This window comes from Rhinopithecus bieti, unplaced genomic scaffold (genome assembly GCF_001698545.2).
Source record: "Rhinopithecus bieti isolate Rb0 unplaced genomic scaffold, ASM169854v2 scaffold_42084, whole genome shotgun sequence".
Lineage (NCBI taxonomy): Eukaryota > Metazoa > Chordata > Mammalia > Primates > Cercopithecidae > Rhinopithecus > Rhinopithecus bieti.
Genome location: NW_016818934.1, coordinates 3,419,557 through 3,435,652, shown reverse-complemented (window position 1 = coordinate 3,435,652; position 16,096 = coordinate 3,419,557). Strand labels below are relative to the sequence as shown.

Below are 16,096 nucleotides of genomic sequence, written 5' to 3'. Positions count from 1 at the left end.
ATGTTACATATTTAATCTGTGTAATAACGGCATCTACCTGATACTTAGCTATACCCCATTACTCCATTCTACAGATGAGGGAACTGAAGCACAAAGACAGTAAGTAATTTGTCCAAGATCACAGATTAGCAGAAAGAAGAGTAGGCACTTGAAAGAAAATAGTCTGGGCCGGGCGTGGTGGCTCATGCCTGTAATCCCAGCACTTTGGGAGGCCGAGGAGAGCGGATCACGAGGTCAGGAGATCGAGACCATCCTGGCTAACACGGTAAAACCCCATCTCTACTAAAAATACAAAAAAAATTAGCTGGGCGTGGTGGCGGGCGCCTGTAGTTTCAGCTACTCGGGAAGCTGAGGCAGGAAAATGGCCTGAACCCGGGAGGAGGAGCTTACAGTGAGCCAAGATCACGCCACTGCACTCCAGTCTGGGAGACAGAGTGAGACTCCGTCTCAAAAAGAAAAAAAAGAAAAGGAAAGAAAAGAAAATAGTCTGGCTCCCAATGGCTCCTAAGTCTATCTGCATATCCTGGAAGCCGTCCCTATGACAACAAGCCCCACAGCCCTGTCATAGATTGGACACTTGGCGCTTTCTCGTATGCTACCCTTGGGGTTACTTTTCTTAAGTGCCCGTTGAATAGAGCAGAGCAGCCCACTACCCGCATGCAGACTGTCTGGCTTGTCAATTTCAGGAATGCTCTTATAGTCCAGATGGAGAAACAGAGGCACAGAAAAGATCAAAGTCAGCCCTGCCCTGCTCCGGGGCTCAATTCCACCCCACTGCTATGTGGAGATACAGAGTTTGAGCCTAAGTTGAGAAGTGACTGATGGCCTGCCTGTCTGCTAACCATGGGATGGGGGCACTCATTTCTCTAGTCTGGGAGTGGGTGGTGGGGATGTGGGAAGAATAAGCTATTTTCTCAATAAAATGTATCTCCCTAACACCAGAAAGAGAAGTGTCTGATAAAATCATGTGTTTCAAGGTGAGTAAAAAATGTTTTTGTGTTAAAGATGTTGCAATTCATTATATTTGCCATAAGAAAAAAGTCATTCTCAAAATTCTGATACTAAGGTGTGATGAGAAAGGCTACTTTTTGCAATTAAGCAGCTTACATGGTCAGTCAAGGGGAGAAAATAAATCAGATTACTCAGTAACAAAGTTTGTTCAAAGGTATAGTGTTATAATTGACCACCAAGTGTATATATCTGACTTTTTTTGAAAAGCAACCATTTATTAGAACCAATACAAGAGTATAAAAAGAGGGAAAAGAGGAGGGTAGAAGAGGAGGAGAGAATGAGGTCTTCATCAGATGTCAGTTATGGAAACACATAAATGCTTACTTTTAAACATTGACATTTAAAAGGTGAACATATATATAGACCAATTTTACTTTTTTAAAAAAATCAAAAGCAGACATGTTTGGCTGAAATAAAATCAAGAAACACAACCAAAACTCCCCCATAAAACTAAAAGTCCATAGAGAATTCAATTTCTCATTTCCATTCAGAAATCTAGCCACAACGTGATTTGTTTGCTACTCAGGATGGTACGGAGTGCTGAAAGAAACTACCAAATGCATATATCTGAAATTTTGGGGAAAAAAACCCAAAAAACAAGAATCCCAGATCCTTTAATGACACAAATGATTTTTAAAATACTTAAGTACAGTTGCAGAGATTTCATTTTCTTTGAAAGACTTTAGGGGCACATGTTCTCAGGATCTCTTAAGGGCTGTGTCATCGAAATTAAAAAAAAAAAAGACTTCAAAAGATCATGATTCTAGGTTGCATGTGGTGGCTCACACCTACAATCCTAGCAGTTTAGGAGGCTGAGGTGGATGGATCACCTGAGGTCAGGAGTTTGAGACCAGCCTGGCCAATATGGTGAAGCCACATCTCTACTAAAATTAGTCGGGCATGGTGGCAGCCGCCTGTAATCCCAGCTACTCAGGAGGCTGAGGCAGGAGAATCACTTGAACTTGGGAGGCAGAGGTTGCAGTGAGCTGAGATCGTGCCACAGCAGTTCAGCCTGGGCAACAGAGCGAGACTCCGCCTCAAAAAAAAAAAAAATTCATCATTCAAAACAAAACCTCAAAAAACATACCCCACCCACATTATGATTTTCTGATGTGATCCTCAAGCAAAAGTAAATCTTCAACATTGGAGCAGAAAAATAAGGACCCTGGAAGGCTTCTGGGTCAGGACAGGCCTGGAAAGTTCTCCCACTTAGACCCAGATGACCTCCTGACACAATCTTTGACTATTCTAAGCCTGAATTTCTTCAAGTATAAAATAGATACCCCAATATCTACTACAAAATGTGGAGAAAAATTCCTCAAAGTCTCTAAAATGGTCATCCCTTCTAGGGGGCAATAGGTTTATTGAAAGCAGTGGTTGCTGGCATGCGTAAGAGAAACAATGGGAACTCTCAGTTCCTTGTCAACTGCCTCCTGCCCTCCTCACTTTTTTCCTTTGTGCCTCTCCAGGACTAGGGTCACTGGAATCTCAAAACTGACTTTTAGTTCCAGTAGCTCCCTTATTTAATGGAGGAAAAGATGCTTATCAGACTTTCTGGGAAAATATCAAAATTGATTGGTTTTTCTTGCTCTAACTCCAGATTTCTCCATCTTGGCACTGTTGACATTCAAAGCCAGATAATTATTTGTTATAGGGGCTGTCCTGTGTGTCAGATGGCATTTGGCAGTATCCTTGGCCTCTACCCACTAGACGCCAGTGCGACAGCCAAAAAGAACTCTAAGCATTGCCAAATATCCCCCAAGGGACAAAATCACCCTGATTGAGAACCACTGCTCTAACTCAAAAGTTTTAAAGCCCTAATCTCAGTGACTGGGAGGTTGAGGGAGAGGATCACTTGAAGCCAGTAGTTCAAGACCAGCCTGAGCACCAGCAAGATCCTGTCTCTAAAAACAATTTAAATATTAGCTGGACATGGTGGCATGTGCCTGTAGTCCCAGCTACTCAGGAGGCTGAGGCGAGAGGATTCCTTGAGCCTAGGAGTTAGAGGTTGCAGTGAACTATGATCATGCAGCCCAGGCAACAGAGTGAGACCCTCATCTGTTTAAAAAAAAAAAAAAAAAAAAAAGTTTGTAAGCTCTTAGTCTGAAACCTACATGTTTTCTTCCTGACTGAAATTTGAAAAGAAAAGTGAATATAAAGTAGATAGTGCCCTTCAAACACTTTTGGAGCAGCTCTCTTCCTCTTATAACATCCAACACTGTAACTGCTTGTGTGTTTTTAATGAGGTAGGTGGCCAAACCCAAAAGTTTTTAAATTTCCTCACCCTGCCAGTTATAGAATGGGTATTGCGAGGAAGAAGAGAGTTGGGCTTAGGTTGTCCAAGTAAATGCAATATCTTTATTTTGAGGAAAGGCAAACTGATTAAGAAAGTTATCTTGTGTACATAGCCAGCAGTGAGACTACAGAAAAAACTCATTTCTGTCCTATCTTCAAATGTGTAGAGGAAAGGAAAAGTACTTTATGTACTGGATAGACCTGTTGAAAAAGTTTTCAATATCTAATGTGAAAAATATCTAAGTAAATGAGGCAATAAAAGCATACGTCTGAGGCCAGGGGCACTGGCTCACACCTGTAATCTCAGAACTTTGGGAGGCTGAGGTGGGCTGATCATTTGAGCTCAGAAATTCGAGACCAGCCTGGAAAACATGGTGAGACCCTGTCTCTACAAAAAATACAAAAATTAGCCAGGCATGATGGTGCACACCAGCAGTCCCAGCTACTGGGGAGGCTGGGAGCAGGGGGATGTGGTTAGAGGCTGCAGTGAGCCATGATTACACTCCAGCCTGGACAACAGAATGAAACCCTATTTCAAAAAAGAAAAAGTGTATGTCTGGGTTGCTGGGGCAGGAGGAGGAGTCAGTGGCACACAGGGGATTTTTAGGACAGCGAAACGATTCTGTATGGTACCATATTGGCAGATACATGGCCATTATGCATTTGTCAAAACTCACAGCACAATATAACGCAGAGTATGCCCTAATGTAAACTATGGACTTCAGTTAATAATGTATCGGCCTGTCAACTGTAATAATATACCACATCAATACAGATGTCACTGGGAGGGGAAACTGGAAAAGGGAAGGGGTGTACGGAACTCTGTACTTTCTGCTTGATTTTTTGTAAATATAGAACTGCTCAAAACAAGAAAGTGTATTGTATTTAAAAGTACGTATCTGGAAAAGTAGAGAGCAGAGAAAGAGGAAATATCTCTATAAATGTTTGGAATGTAACATACCCTTCTTGTGTTAAATAATGTGAAATCAAAATGAGAAGATTTTTTCGTCGTGCTTCTGTCCTCATCTCGCACTGTGAACAAAGAGGAAAATTTAGGTAGGATGACAACAAAAAATAACACTGCTCTTACAGCAATAAACCCTGGAAGGTAAATGTAACCTGTCAAAACCAAGCAGCATGACTTAAAGGCTGGAAAGCAGTTTGAAGTCTCTAAGGACATATAAAGTTGTTTTTCATCGTTATTTTCTTCTTACAGCTGCCTTCTCAATTGTAAACTTAAGGGACAATGATTTGAATTAGGATTGCTCTTTACCACTTGGACTTCTTCCTGCCGAGCCAATCGGCCTTTTATTGCTTATAATCGTGAGGAAACAAATGCACATCTACTACTATTGGGACCAGGTTAAAGAAAGTGATTAGAAAAAGATAATCAGCTGCGAGCCAGAAATCATCTGTGACAACACAGGCACTTACCTGCTACTATATCTCTAGTTCACTCAGAGCCCCACCCAGTCCCTGCCAAATGCAGAGATGAGTTCCCACAAACCATTCAGGGGTGACTGCACAGGCAAGCATTTAGAATAGCCACTGAGAATAGCAGAGGCCATAAAAGGACAACTCCTGTATAATAAGGTCTTTGCTCAAACTGGATGAATCCGTGCATTTATTCACAGTGTTAATGTGCTACATTTAGGAATCTGGTATCTCAAATTGCCCCGAAATGTATTCACAAAATAGTCATGTTCAGTAATACTTCCCTTATTTGAAAATAACTTATCTATCTTTATCTAAGGAGAATATAGATAAGAACTAGACAAAAGCCATAAAAGGTCTTTGTGTGGCCTAAATTATATCATAAAATCTATGGACAAACACTTATATTCATGACACATACAAACGCTTTTCAGTGGCTGGGTGCGGTGGCTCACACCTATAATCCCAGCAATCTGGGAGACCAAGGTGGACGGATCACTTGAGGTCAGGAATTCGAGACCAGCCTGGCCAACATGGTAAAACCCAATCTCTACAAAAAATACAAAAATTAGCCAGTGGTGGTGGCATGCACCTGTAATTCCAGCTACTCAAGAGGCTGAGGCATGAGAATCTCTTGAACCTGGAAGGCAGAGGTTGCAGTGAGCCAAGATCTTGCCACTGCATTCCAGGCTGGGTGACAGAGTGAGACTCTGTCTCAAAAAAAAAAAAACAAAAAACAAAAAACAGAAAAAAGAAAACAAGCAAACCAAAACCAAAAAATACTTTTCAGGCTTTCATGCAGAGCTTTCTAAAATTAACGTTGTAATGAAATTAAAATATGCATATAATTACTTGAAAATCAAATAATACTAATTTTTTTTCTAAGATTGCTTTCACCGTAATATAAAATTTACCTTTTTTAGTTTTTTTTTTTTTTTTTTTTTGGGAGTCTCGCTCTGTAGCCCCAGGCTGGAGTGCAGGTGGGCCGGATTCACTCACTGCAAGCCCCGCCTCCCAGGTGTCACGCATCTCCTCTTCAGTCCTCCCGAGTAGCGCCTGGGACTAACAGCGCCCGCCACAACGTCGCCGCGGCTAGTTCTTTCTTTGCATTTTTTAGTAGAGACGCGGCGTTTTCCAACCCGCGTTACCAGAGGATGTCTCGAGCTTCCTGCGTCGTCGCCATCCCGCCCGTCTTCGGCCTCTGAACCAAAGTGCCTGGGATTACAGGCTGGTGAGCCGAGCCACCGCGCCCGGCCAAATTCACCATTTTAACCATTTTTTTCTTTTAAAATTTTTTTTTGAGACAGGGTCTCACTCTGTGGCCCAGGCTGGAGTACAGTGGTGTGATCAGGGCTCATGGCAGCCCTGCCCTCCCCAGGCTCAGGTGATCCTTCTGCCTCAGCCTCCCCAGTAGCTGGGACTACAGGTGCACACTACCACTTAAATAAAACTAATCTGGCCGATTTCTATATTTTTTGTAGAGATGGGAGCCTCACAATGTTGGCCAAGCTGTTCTCAAACTCCTGGCCTCAAGCAATCTTCCTACTTTGGCCTTTCAAAGTGCTAGGATTACAGGCGTAGCCCATTTTAAAATTTATTTATTTATTTATTTATTTATTTATTTATTTATTTATTTTTGAGAAAGAGTCTTGTTCTTGTCACCCACGTTGGAATGCAGTGGTGTGATCTCTGATCACTGCAAACTCCGCCTCCCAGATTCAAGCGATTCTCCTGCCTCAGCCTCTTGAGTAGCTGGGATTACAGACGCCTACCACCATGCCTGGCTAATTTTTGTACTTTATTAGTAGAGACAGGGTTTCGCCATGTTGGCCACGCTGGTCTCAAACTCCTGACCTCAGGTGATCCACCCGCTGCAGCCTCCCAAAGTGCTGGAATTACAGGTGTGAACCACCGCACCTGGCCATCATTTTACCATTTTTAAGTGTACATTTCAGTGTCATTAAATACATTCGCATTGCTGTACAACCATCACCACCATCCATCTCCAGAAATTTTTCATCTTCCCCAATTGAAACTTCATTCCCATTAAAGAGTAACTCCACGTCTCCCCTACCCCCAGCCCCTGGCAACCACCTCTCTACTTTTTTGTCTGTGGCCCAGGATAGCTTTGAATGTGGCCCAACACAAATTTGTAAATTTTCTTAAAACATTATGAAGTTTTATTTTATTTTTTTTTTAGCTCATCAGCTATCCGTTAGTGTTAGTGTAGTTTACGTGTGGCCCAAGGGAATTCTTCTTCCACTGTGGCCCAGGGAATGCAAAAGTTTGGACACCCTTGCCCTAGAGGGAACAACCTTAATTATTTTAGCTGTTTCTTCTGATATGCACTTCCATGTTTCTAAATAATACATCAGTGTTCCATGATATGTGTGTTAGGCATTAACTATCCACTTCCTTTAAGACAGATGAGAACTAAGCTGTCTTACACCCTTTTCAAACTATCCTTCCCTACAATTGGATCAGTATTTGCTGATTACATTATTAGGACCATGTAAAAGTTGTTCACAGTGGAGCCAAAAATACCGTGATTACTTTTCCATTTCTGTACATTTTTTTGAAATGAATAACCACCCCATTTTTGTTAGGTTACTTTCCAACATACCTATTATTAATAATTAAAACACTAACACATCTCATATCACTTTCCATGCCATCAAATACATAGATTTTGTGTCCTTTCTACTCATTCACCTCTTGCTTCCCTCTTGGAGCCTCTGTCCTCCCCTTCTGCTCTAGAGAATGACTCTTAGACCTGCAATAGATGCTTTTTCTGGGATTTTCCTTTGACATTTTCTTGCATTGGATCCCCTAGAAACTGATTCTTTCTCTTCTGGTCCCTCTCTTGTTTTAATAGCACACATTCTCTTGAGTAAAGGTGTATGGGAGATAAATGGGAGAATTTGTATGCCTGAAAGTGTCTTTATTTTACTTTAAGCTTGACAGCCTGAAAAGGTATAACATTACCATTATGATTCCTGATCCTTTGCATGTAATATAATTTTTCTTCCCAGGAAACTTTTAGGATCCTATTTTTAAACCTAGGATTCTAAAATTACACAATTTCTTTGGTATGGATCATTTTCCATTCACTGCCTAGCCGTTGTCAAGCTAGAAATCCTCATATTCTCATTTTTTGAAAACTTCTTTATTATTTCTTTGGTAAATTATTTCCCTATGTTTTCTCTGGTTTAATTCTATGAATACCTATTAGTTGGATAGGAGATATCCTGAATAGATTTTTAAAGATTTTTTTCCCACAGTGTTCCATTCCTTTGTCTCTTTTGTTCTATATTCTGAGCAATTTCCTTGACCTTATTTTTTAGCAGAATTTATTTAGATAATAACATTTTTAATTTCCAGGAGCTTCTTCTTATTCTCTGATTCTTTCTTTTTTCATAGCATCTTATTCTTGTTTTTTAGAGCATTCTCTTATCTTACGATTTAAAGTCATAATGAAGAGGTTCACTTATGCTCAGTATTTGCAATGTAAGTAGGCAGGTAACCTATTTTATAAACATATCCATCCAAAAGAATTCAAATAGAAAGTTTTATTGCTTAAGATGATAATCCCTTATTCAGTGTGCTAGAAAACACAACAAATAAGGCAACCTGTGTTTCAAAATGTTTGTGAAGGGAGCATAGTAACTACCATTTGTTTGACAGATTTTGCTCTCTACCATTCAAAAGCTAGCTGTTGCTTTGAATTTAGTCTAAAATAAATAAAACTCAGTGCTCTCAGAAGTCCAAAAAAAAAAGAGATTTAAAAATATAATCCTTGAACCTATAAAATAGATGACATAAAAAGTAGTGATTCAGAATGATATAAATAGTTGCAAAGGATGTATCTGATAAAGGACTGGTATCCAAAATACACAAACACAGAAAAACCCTCTTAAAACTCAACACTAAAAAAAAATCCACTTAAAAACAGGCAAAACACATGAACTGACACTTCACAGAAGAAGATATACAGATGGTAACCAAGCATATGGAAAGATAACCTTACGTCATCAAGGAATGGAAAGTTAAAACAACAGTGAAATACCACTACACACTTACTGGGATGGTGAAAATCCAAAATACCAAATGCTGGCAAGGATGTAGAGCAACAGAAACTCATTGATTGCTGGTGGGATGCAAAACAGTACAAACACTTTGAAAGACACTTTGGCAGGTTTTTTTAAAGTAAAGACTAACTAAACTCTTAGCAATTACTCTGACCCAACAGTTGCACTCCTTGGTATTTACCCAAATGAGTTGAAAACTTATGTTCACAGAGAAACTGGCACAGCGATGTCTATAGCAACTTTATTCATAATTGCCAAAACTTAGAAGCAACCAAGATGTCGTTCAGTAGGTGAATGGATAGATAAATTGTGGTATACTCAGACAATGGAATATTATTCAGAGCTAAAAGAAATGAGCTATCAAGCCATGAAAGAACATGAAGGAAATTTAGATGCATATCACTAAGTGGAAGAAGCCAATTGAAAAGCCTATATACTGTATGATTCCAAATATATAACATGCTGGAAAAGGCAAAACTATAGAGACAGTAAAAGGATAAGTGATTGCTAGGGGTTGTGGGGAGGAAGGGATGAATAGGTAGAATACAAGATTTCTAGGGCAGCGAAACCATTCTATATGATATACTGTAGTGACAGATATGCACCATTATACATTTGTCCAAACCCACAGAATATACAACAGCAAGCATGAACCCTCATGTAAAAATGGACTTTGGCTGATAATGATGCCAGTGTAGATTCATCGATTTAACAACATATAACTGTATTTTGGGATGTTGACAGTGGGGGAAGGTGAGCATGTGGAGAGGGGAGGTACATGGGAATTCTCTATACTTTGTTCAATTTGGTTGTGAATCTAAAACTGCTAAAAAATAAATTCTATTTTTTAAAAAGCAGTGACTAATTTTTAAACATACATGTCAGTACTACTGTATTTAAATGGATGTTTATGGTTTCAAATTAGTTCCTTGGCAGATCAGATTCTTATTCCATTGCCCAAAAAATTTCTGAAACTCTTATTATAAAATTGTATTCAATATAGATTAATGATCACAGTCTTCCCCCAAGCTGCATTTACAAAAATAATCATGGTAGAAAACTGGTCCAATGTGTAAAACCATGAGAAAAAAACACATTTTGGTCACATTCTTTTTTAAAGTTTAATTTTATTTGTTTAGAGATAGGGATCTCACCATGTTACCAGGCTGGCCTTGAACTCCTGGGCTGAAGTGATCCTCCTACCTCAGCCTCTCAAGTAGTTGGGACTACAAGTGTGCATCATTCCACCCAGCCTATATTTTTTTAAGTCTTCTTACAAAGTAGTACTCTCATGTGATTTGATAATTTGTTTTTTAAAATAATATTTTATAAATATTTTCAAGGCATTAAATGTTTTATAATACTTGATTTTTAATGTATGCAGAGAATGTACCATAACTTAATCAATCTTCTCTTGTTATGTAAATGTATGTCTCTTCCAATTTACAAATACTATTAGGAGATTTGGCTATTTCTAAAATCCAAATTAATCCTCAATGACAGATCTGATAACATTAAGGAGAGCTTTAAAAGCATACAACAGTCTACTCGGAAACATTGTCACTGGGAACATTTCTACCTCTGTCCTTGAAGACAGCGGTGATGGGGGGAATGGTTAACAAACCCAAAAACAAATTACCAAGAGAGAAAGAATCAAGAAGGCAATTACAGTAGTCTTCTTTGCTATATTTTCTGTTACTGTGAGATATATATATGTGATTTATATATGTGTATAACACATCCATTCATTTTTAATAATAAACAAACACCACCCAGATTATGACCCAGAGCACCTTCAATATCTTAGAAGCCCCCTTGGGTGTTCCCTGCAGATGGTTCCCCTCCCTCCCCACTGAGATAATGACTAGCCTGAATTTTGTGCTTATCAGTCACTTTTCTTTCTGATTTTACCAACTATGTATGTATTCTTAAAAAATGTATTTGTTCACTTTTCTCATTTTTGAACTTTATATGAATGAAATACACACCTATTTTTGGTGACTACTTTTGTCCAACAGTATGTAATTTTCCCCTTATCAAAGTAGAGATTTAGAAATTTTCCAGCTATTCCATGAAATTTTCATGTAAATTATCTGCTTCTATGGTTTTCTGGTCTATCTGCGCACAATTTCAAAGTGTCTTACAGGTTTCTTCTCTAATGTCTCTTAAAGTAACTTCTTTTTCCCAGAAAACAGAAATAGCATTAAGTACTTCCAGTTGCCCACAGCACCTGGCATGGTGACAAATGCCAAGTAGAGACTATTTCTTTATTTATTTTTCCCATTAAATGTTGATTTAATTTTCTTCTCATTCTATTTTCTTCCCTCCCCCTCAGCTTTATTAAGGTATAATTGAATAATAAAATTGTTTATATTTATTCACATACAATTTTGTGGTAAGAAGATTGATATTTCTTGATAGGTTTACTAGATCACTTTTTTTCGAACTATAGGTCATAAAGTCAACTTAATCAGTTATAAGAAGCATAGTTGAATAAAATAGAATTATTGCAGAATGCATAACAGGTAAGAAGGCTTAGTATTGTGTCAGGAAACTTTTGTTGCATTTGTGTGTAGGTATATGTGAGGGAGATAATTCTGAATTTCAGTCTGAGATGTCTTACAGTTGGTCACAGTAAAAAAAAAGTTTGAAAGCCACTATACAAAATGATAGCATTTTGATATTAAGGATATCTGACATTTGTAGTTTCCACTCATCTTTCTGAAGATGTTGACATGACAGCTCTTGGTGAAGACTGAACCCTCTCTAATTTGCCAAAATTAACATTGGCCATCACAGTTTTCCCCCCCTTTTTTTTGTAATTAACTTTGCCTCACCTACAGTGCCATCTAGTGTATTAGGAGGGGGAGCCCTTCGTGAAATTGAGGTCATTCCAAAGTGACCATTGTTTGCATAATAAAAATGATAATCATCATATAATTCAGTCCATATCAAGTTTGCAAAATAAAATTATACCTGCATATTAAATAGGCAGAAATAGGATAGATGGGATATGTTTGTAAATTTATATAGTCTTAAACCTATGTTTGGAGTTTTGGTCCAGAATTTCAAGTCTAAAAGGTACCTGGAAATTACTGAATCTCAGGGGGCCCTGGAGATCATCTGAATCTCAGGAACCTGAGATCTATAAGAATTAAGGATTTGCTGAAAAGCCCAAATAGTTGAAAGCAGAATCTTGGCTTCTGGGTCAATGCTCCTCCCTTCATCAACTCCTCCTCATCATTCTCCCACCCATTTATATTCACTCCAGACCAGAGATAATCCACTACTTTAATATTATTTCATAAAATTCATACCCTGCACAACCACTATTTTAATTTACCAAAACCTGCATGCCAAACTTGCCAGAAACAAACAACTATGGCTACCAGCCATTCTTTCCTAGTTGACCTAACTCAGTAACAAATGAATGATGTCTTTTACAATTTCTCAAGCTTAATTTCCCACAATATTAGTGACCATTTCAAAGCTGTTACTGGCTAGACCTCCTTCAAAAGGTTAGTCACCCTGCTGCACCAGGAGTAGTATGTCTTATAAGAGATTATGTCTTTTAATTGCTGAATAGTTGCAGACCTGCTGTAAATAACGCTAATCTATTTCACATGCATGTAAAAGTCTTTGAGAATGCAAAGATGGAAATTGGCTTAAAGAGCCATGAAAGTGATCTACATTTTCCTAGAGACTATATTGGACACTGACTGGTCCCATTTCTAACAAGGTCCATATCCCTCCATATTAGAGGTTCTAATGCAGTGTCCTGTACATCACACGAAATAAAGCCTGGGAAGTGCTTTGAAAACTGTGGGGGTGCTATGTCAATATTAGGGATAGTAATTGGTGGGTGCCCAACAGCTGTTTGTTGCTTTGCTCATGCATTTCAGAGTCTCTCTATCCTTCACTCTAGACGCATTTGCTTATTCCTAATTGAAACATGTACTTGTGCAAATGTTCTCTATGACTAGGTCACTGAGAAAAAGTAGCTAGTGTTCTCTGTGTGCTCCTCAGTACTGGATCCACTGCACTGGGTTTGGCTGAATTTCTTAAAGATGAGGAGGGTTAATTACACTATACTGTAGAAATACTCCATGTGTGCACAGACACGCATATACCCAGAGGAAGGACCTCATTAGTGGGATGAAAAACTCATTAGGGAAAACTCAGTAGATTTATTAGAGGAACAGAAAAAAAGATCCCGGAAGAGACGTTTAAAAGTGGGGAGGAGAGGACTGGGAGGATGGGAGAACTGCAGGGGGCTGGGGGTGGAGGGGATGACAGGTAAAGGGTACAGAATTTCTCTTTGGGCTAATGAAAAGGTACTAAAATTGATCAAGGCAATGGAAGTACGTCTTTGTGAATATTCTGAAAGCCATGGAATTGTACATATTAAATGGTGAGTTGTACGGTATATGAATAAAGATGTTTTAAAATGCAAAAGGTGGGAAAGGGGCAGATAAAAGAAGGCTTAAATAAATGTAAATACTCTACATAAAATTGTGCCTTGATATATAAAATAAATAGTCTAACTGAAAATATAACTCTTTCTATGCAATATTTTGAAGCTATTCAAGATGGAAATGATGGGGTAAAAGAACTGGTTATCACACATAACACTGTGAGGGCCTACTTTGCCAGCCCCCAGACAGAGCCTGTTTCTGCTTTGGAGAGCAGTAATGACACCTTATTACTACCCAACCTTGCTGCATCAGTGTGACTACAGGACTAGACTTACTGAACAGAAGAGTAACACAGGCATTTCTGTGTTCAGAATCTTCACGTGTTCATTTACAGCAGACATTTCTCTTTACCATTTTTCTTTTGGGTTTTATAATAATTTGCAATGCATATAAAAGTTGAAGAAACCACCTTAAGTATTGTCTATACTTCTTCAGTTTATTGGTACAAAAATAAGCTTCTTTCAATAAGAATCTCAAATTTTTTAAGTGCAGCTATTTTTTACATTTTTATGTCCAGATTTGGTAAGGTATTGAAAGAATATTGTATTTCAGATATAATTGGTGGGAATGTAACTTGGTACAACCCTTTTGCAGAGCAAATTGACAAAATCTATCAAAAAGAAAAATGCACATACCTGTTGGCCCAGCGATATCACTCAGCAGTTTATACTCTAGAAGATCAATTACACTATATTATAGAAATACTCCATGTGTGCACATACATGCACATACACAGACGCAGAAAAATACAGTTTATTTTCTACTACCCATGGATAGGATAGTGAGTTTCATAGCAACCCTAATAAAAGCGAGTTGGAACATTTGTCAGAATTATTTCCTTCAAACTCCTTTTTAGAATCCCTGGAGAATCATTTAAACAGTGATCCACTGACCTGATTAACACAGTTGATCAGGATAAATAAGAAAGCAAAAGCTCTAATTCTTGAGACAGAAGTCTAATTCTTAATCCTAAACAAATCTGAGTAATGTTGATCATACTTTTGAAAGAATAGCCTATCAGAGAGTCTTGCTTAGGGTTTTGATTACATTTCTGCAAAATGGTAGCTACTTCAACTCCAATCAAAATAATTTCCACTTTTTTTTTTTTTATTAGAATCTCAGTTTGCAAAACAGCCTATCTCTATAATGGAGATTGACTGAGTCCTTTAGAACTCTGTCTGGTGATGAGGCTGCATCAAAAATGGCTTTCCACGGTCAGACACCATGACTCACTCCTGTAATCCCAGCAATTTGGGAGGCCAAGGTGGGAGGATCACTTGAGCCCAGGAGTTTGAGAGCAGCCTGGGCAACAGAGGGAGACCCCCCCCCCCAAATATAAAAAAAAAAAAAAAAAAAAGGCTTTCCTACTCTGTGGACTGTGAAGCAGCTTTTACTCGTGGCGACCAGGCCTTAAAATAATAATGTGATTTTTATTTTGAGGTAAGACTGATAAAAATTCAGAATTCAGTAAGAGTAAAATAGGGAAAGAGAGTTTTAAAAACACTATTCAAAATGTAGTGTTAAATATTTAAGATGAGCTTCTGTTACTGAAAACACAGAATGCAGTCTTACAAATTTCTTAATTAAAGGTATAAAGTTGGCCAGATCTACATCTTTCTGCCCAGGCCATTCAAATTAACATAGAAAATTATCTTCTGAATTAAAGAAAAACTAAGAATGAGCCACTCCCCCCAAAAAAGTTCCATTTAAACTGTAAGAGATGGTGTGCCCCTGAAATGGACACAAGTACATGCCCATTAATTTCTGTGTACAAAGAAAGGAGGCCCAGAAGTGAACATCTAATCTAGGTGCCTCATTTGCATGTTTCAATAATCTGGTGGTTTTCTTCTTCTTTCATTTCCTTTGTGGGCTATTGTGCCACAAATATACCTCCATTATCAAATTCAAAATTGAATCCTATGATACCATAGCCTGAGGAAAAGGAAGCATTGAATATCATTCCCAGTTTTAGACTGAGAAGATATTTAGGAAATGTTACTGTGTATACACCACATGCAACATTAGTGCTTTTAATTTCCTTTTTACGGATGCAATGGAGATTAATTTGCATGAGCTCATTTCAATTTCAGTAATAAGATCCAAATTTTGCATTAAGCTTTCCATCTCAAAACAAACAGTTAAAAGGACACATCTCTTATTCTCTTATTTCAAATGTTTTACTATACTTCTCTTTTACAGTCTCTGCATCTAATATTCACCTAAAAGCTTGGCTATCTATACCTGTAGGTTCTAATTTGTTTTTTGTTTTTTTCCTGATTATCTCCTGGCTCTTCCAGGAAACTTCCTAAATTTCAAATGCTGTACAACCCAACAAAATACCAGAAATCTCAAAAGAAGTGTCTACAGATCCAGAAAAGACATTTGCTGAATTTCATACAATGTCCGAATTGGTCAACTATGCTCAGAAACATAGGACCAAGTGTTCCCTAATTTGAGAGGACAAATAAGTAACAACAGAAGAGAAAAAAACATAGATACTATATTTCAAATGATCCTGTTTTAATAATTGTCACCGAAAAACGAAAGTCCGATCCAGATACCAAATCTGTTTTAACAATAATAGCTAGAGACAAGAGTAAAAATTTTTTTAAAGTTTTAAAACAGGTGGAAGAAGATCCAGAAATATTTATTCCAAGATTTGTAAGAGGGGATAAAACATGGCTACACTGGATGATCCTGAAGAAAGAGCACAAAACAATGGATACCAAAAGGTAGCAGCACTCCAGTCAAAGACAGAGAGGACCAGTCAAGAGAAGAGGTCATGGTAACAGT

At 38.2% G+C, this 16,096-nt stretch overlaps 1 protein-coding gene across 3 annotated transcripts in view; it reads right to left on the bottom strand.

The window, feature by feature from the left end:
- Window positions 1-16,096, bottom strand: part of KATNAL2 (katanin catalytic subunit A1 like 2) — a 119,474-nt gene that overhangs the window by 55,190 nt on the left and 48,188 nt on the right. For all 3 annotated transcript variants that reach the window (XM_017857811.1, XM_017857812.1, XM_017857813.1), the window contains one exon: window positions 4,268-4,338. In XM_017857811.1, coding sequence (XP_017713300.1) covers window positions 4,268-4,338 — 71 coding nt within the window. The remainder of the gene's footprint in view (window positions 1-4,267; window positions 4,339-16,096) is intronic.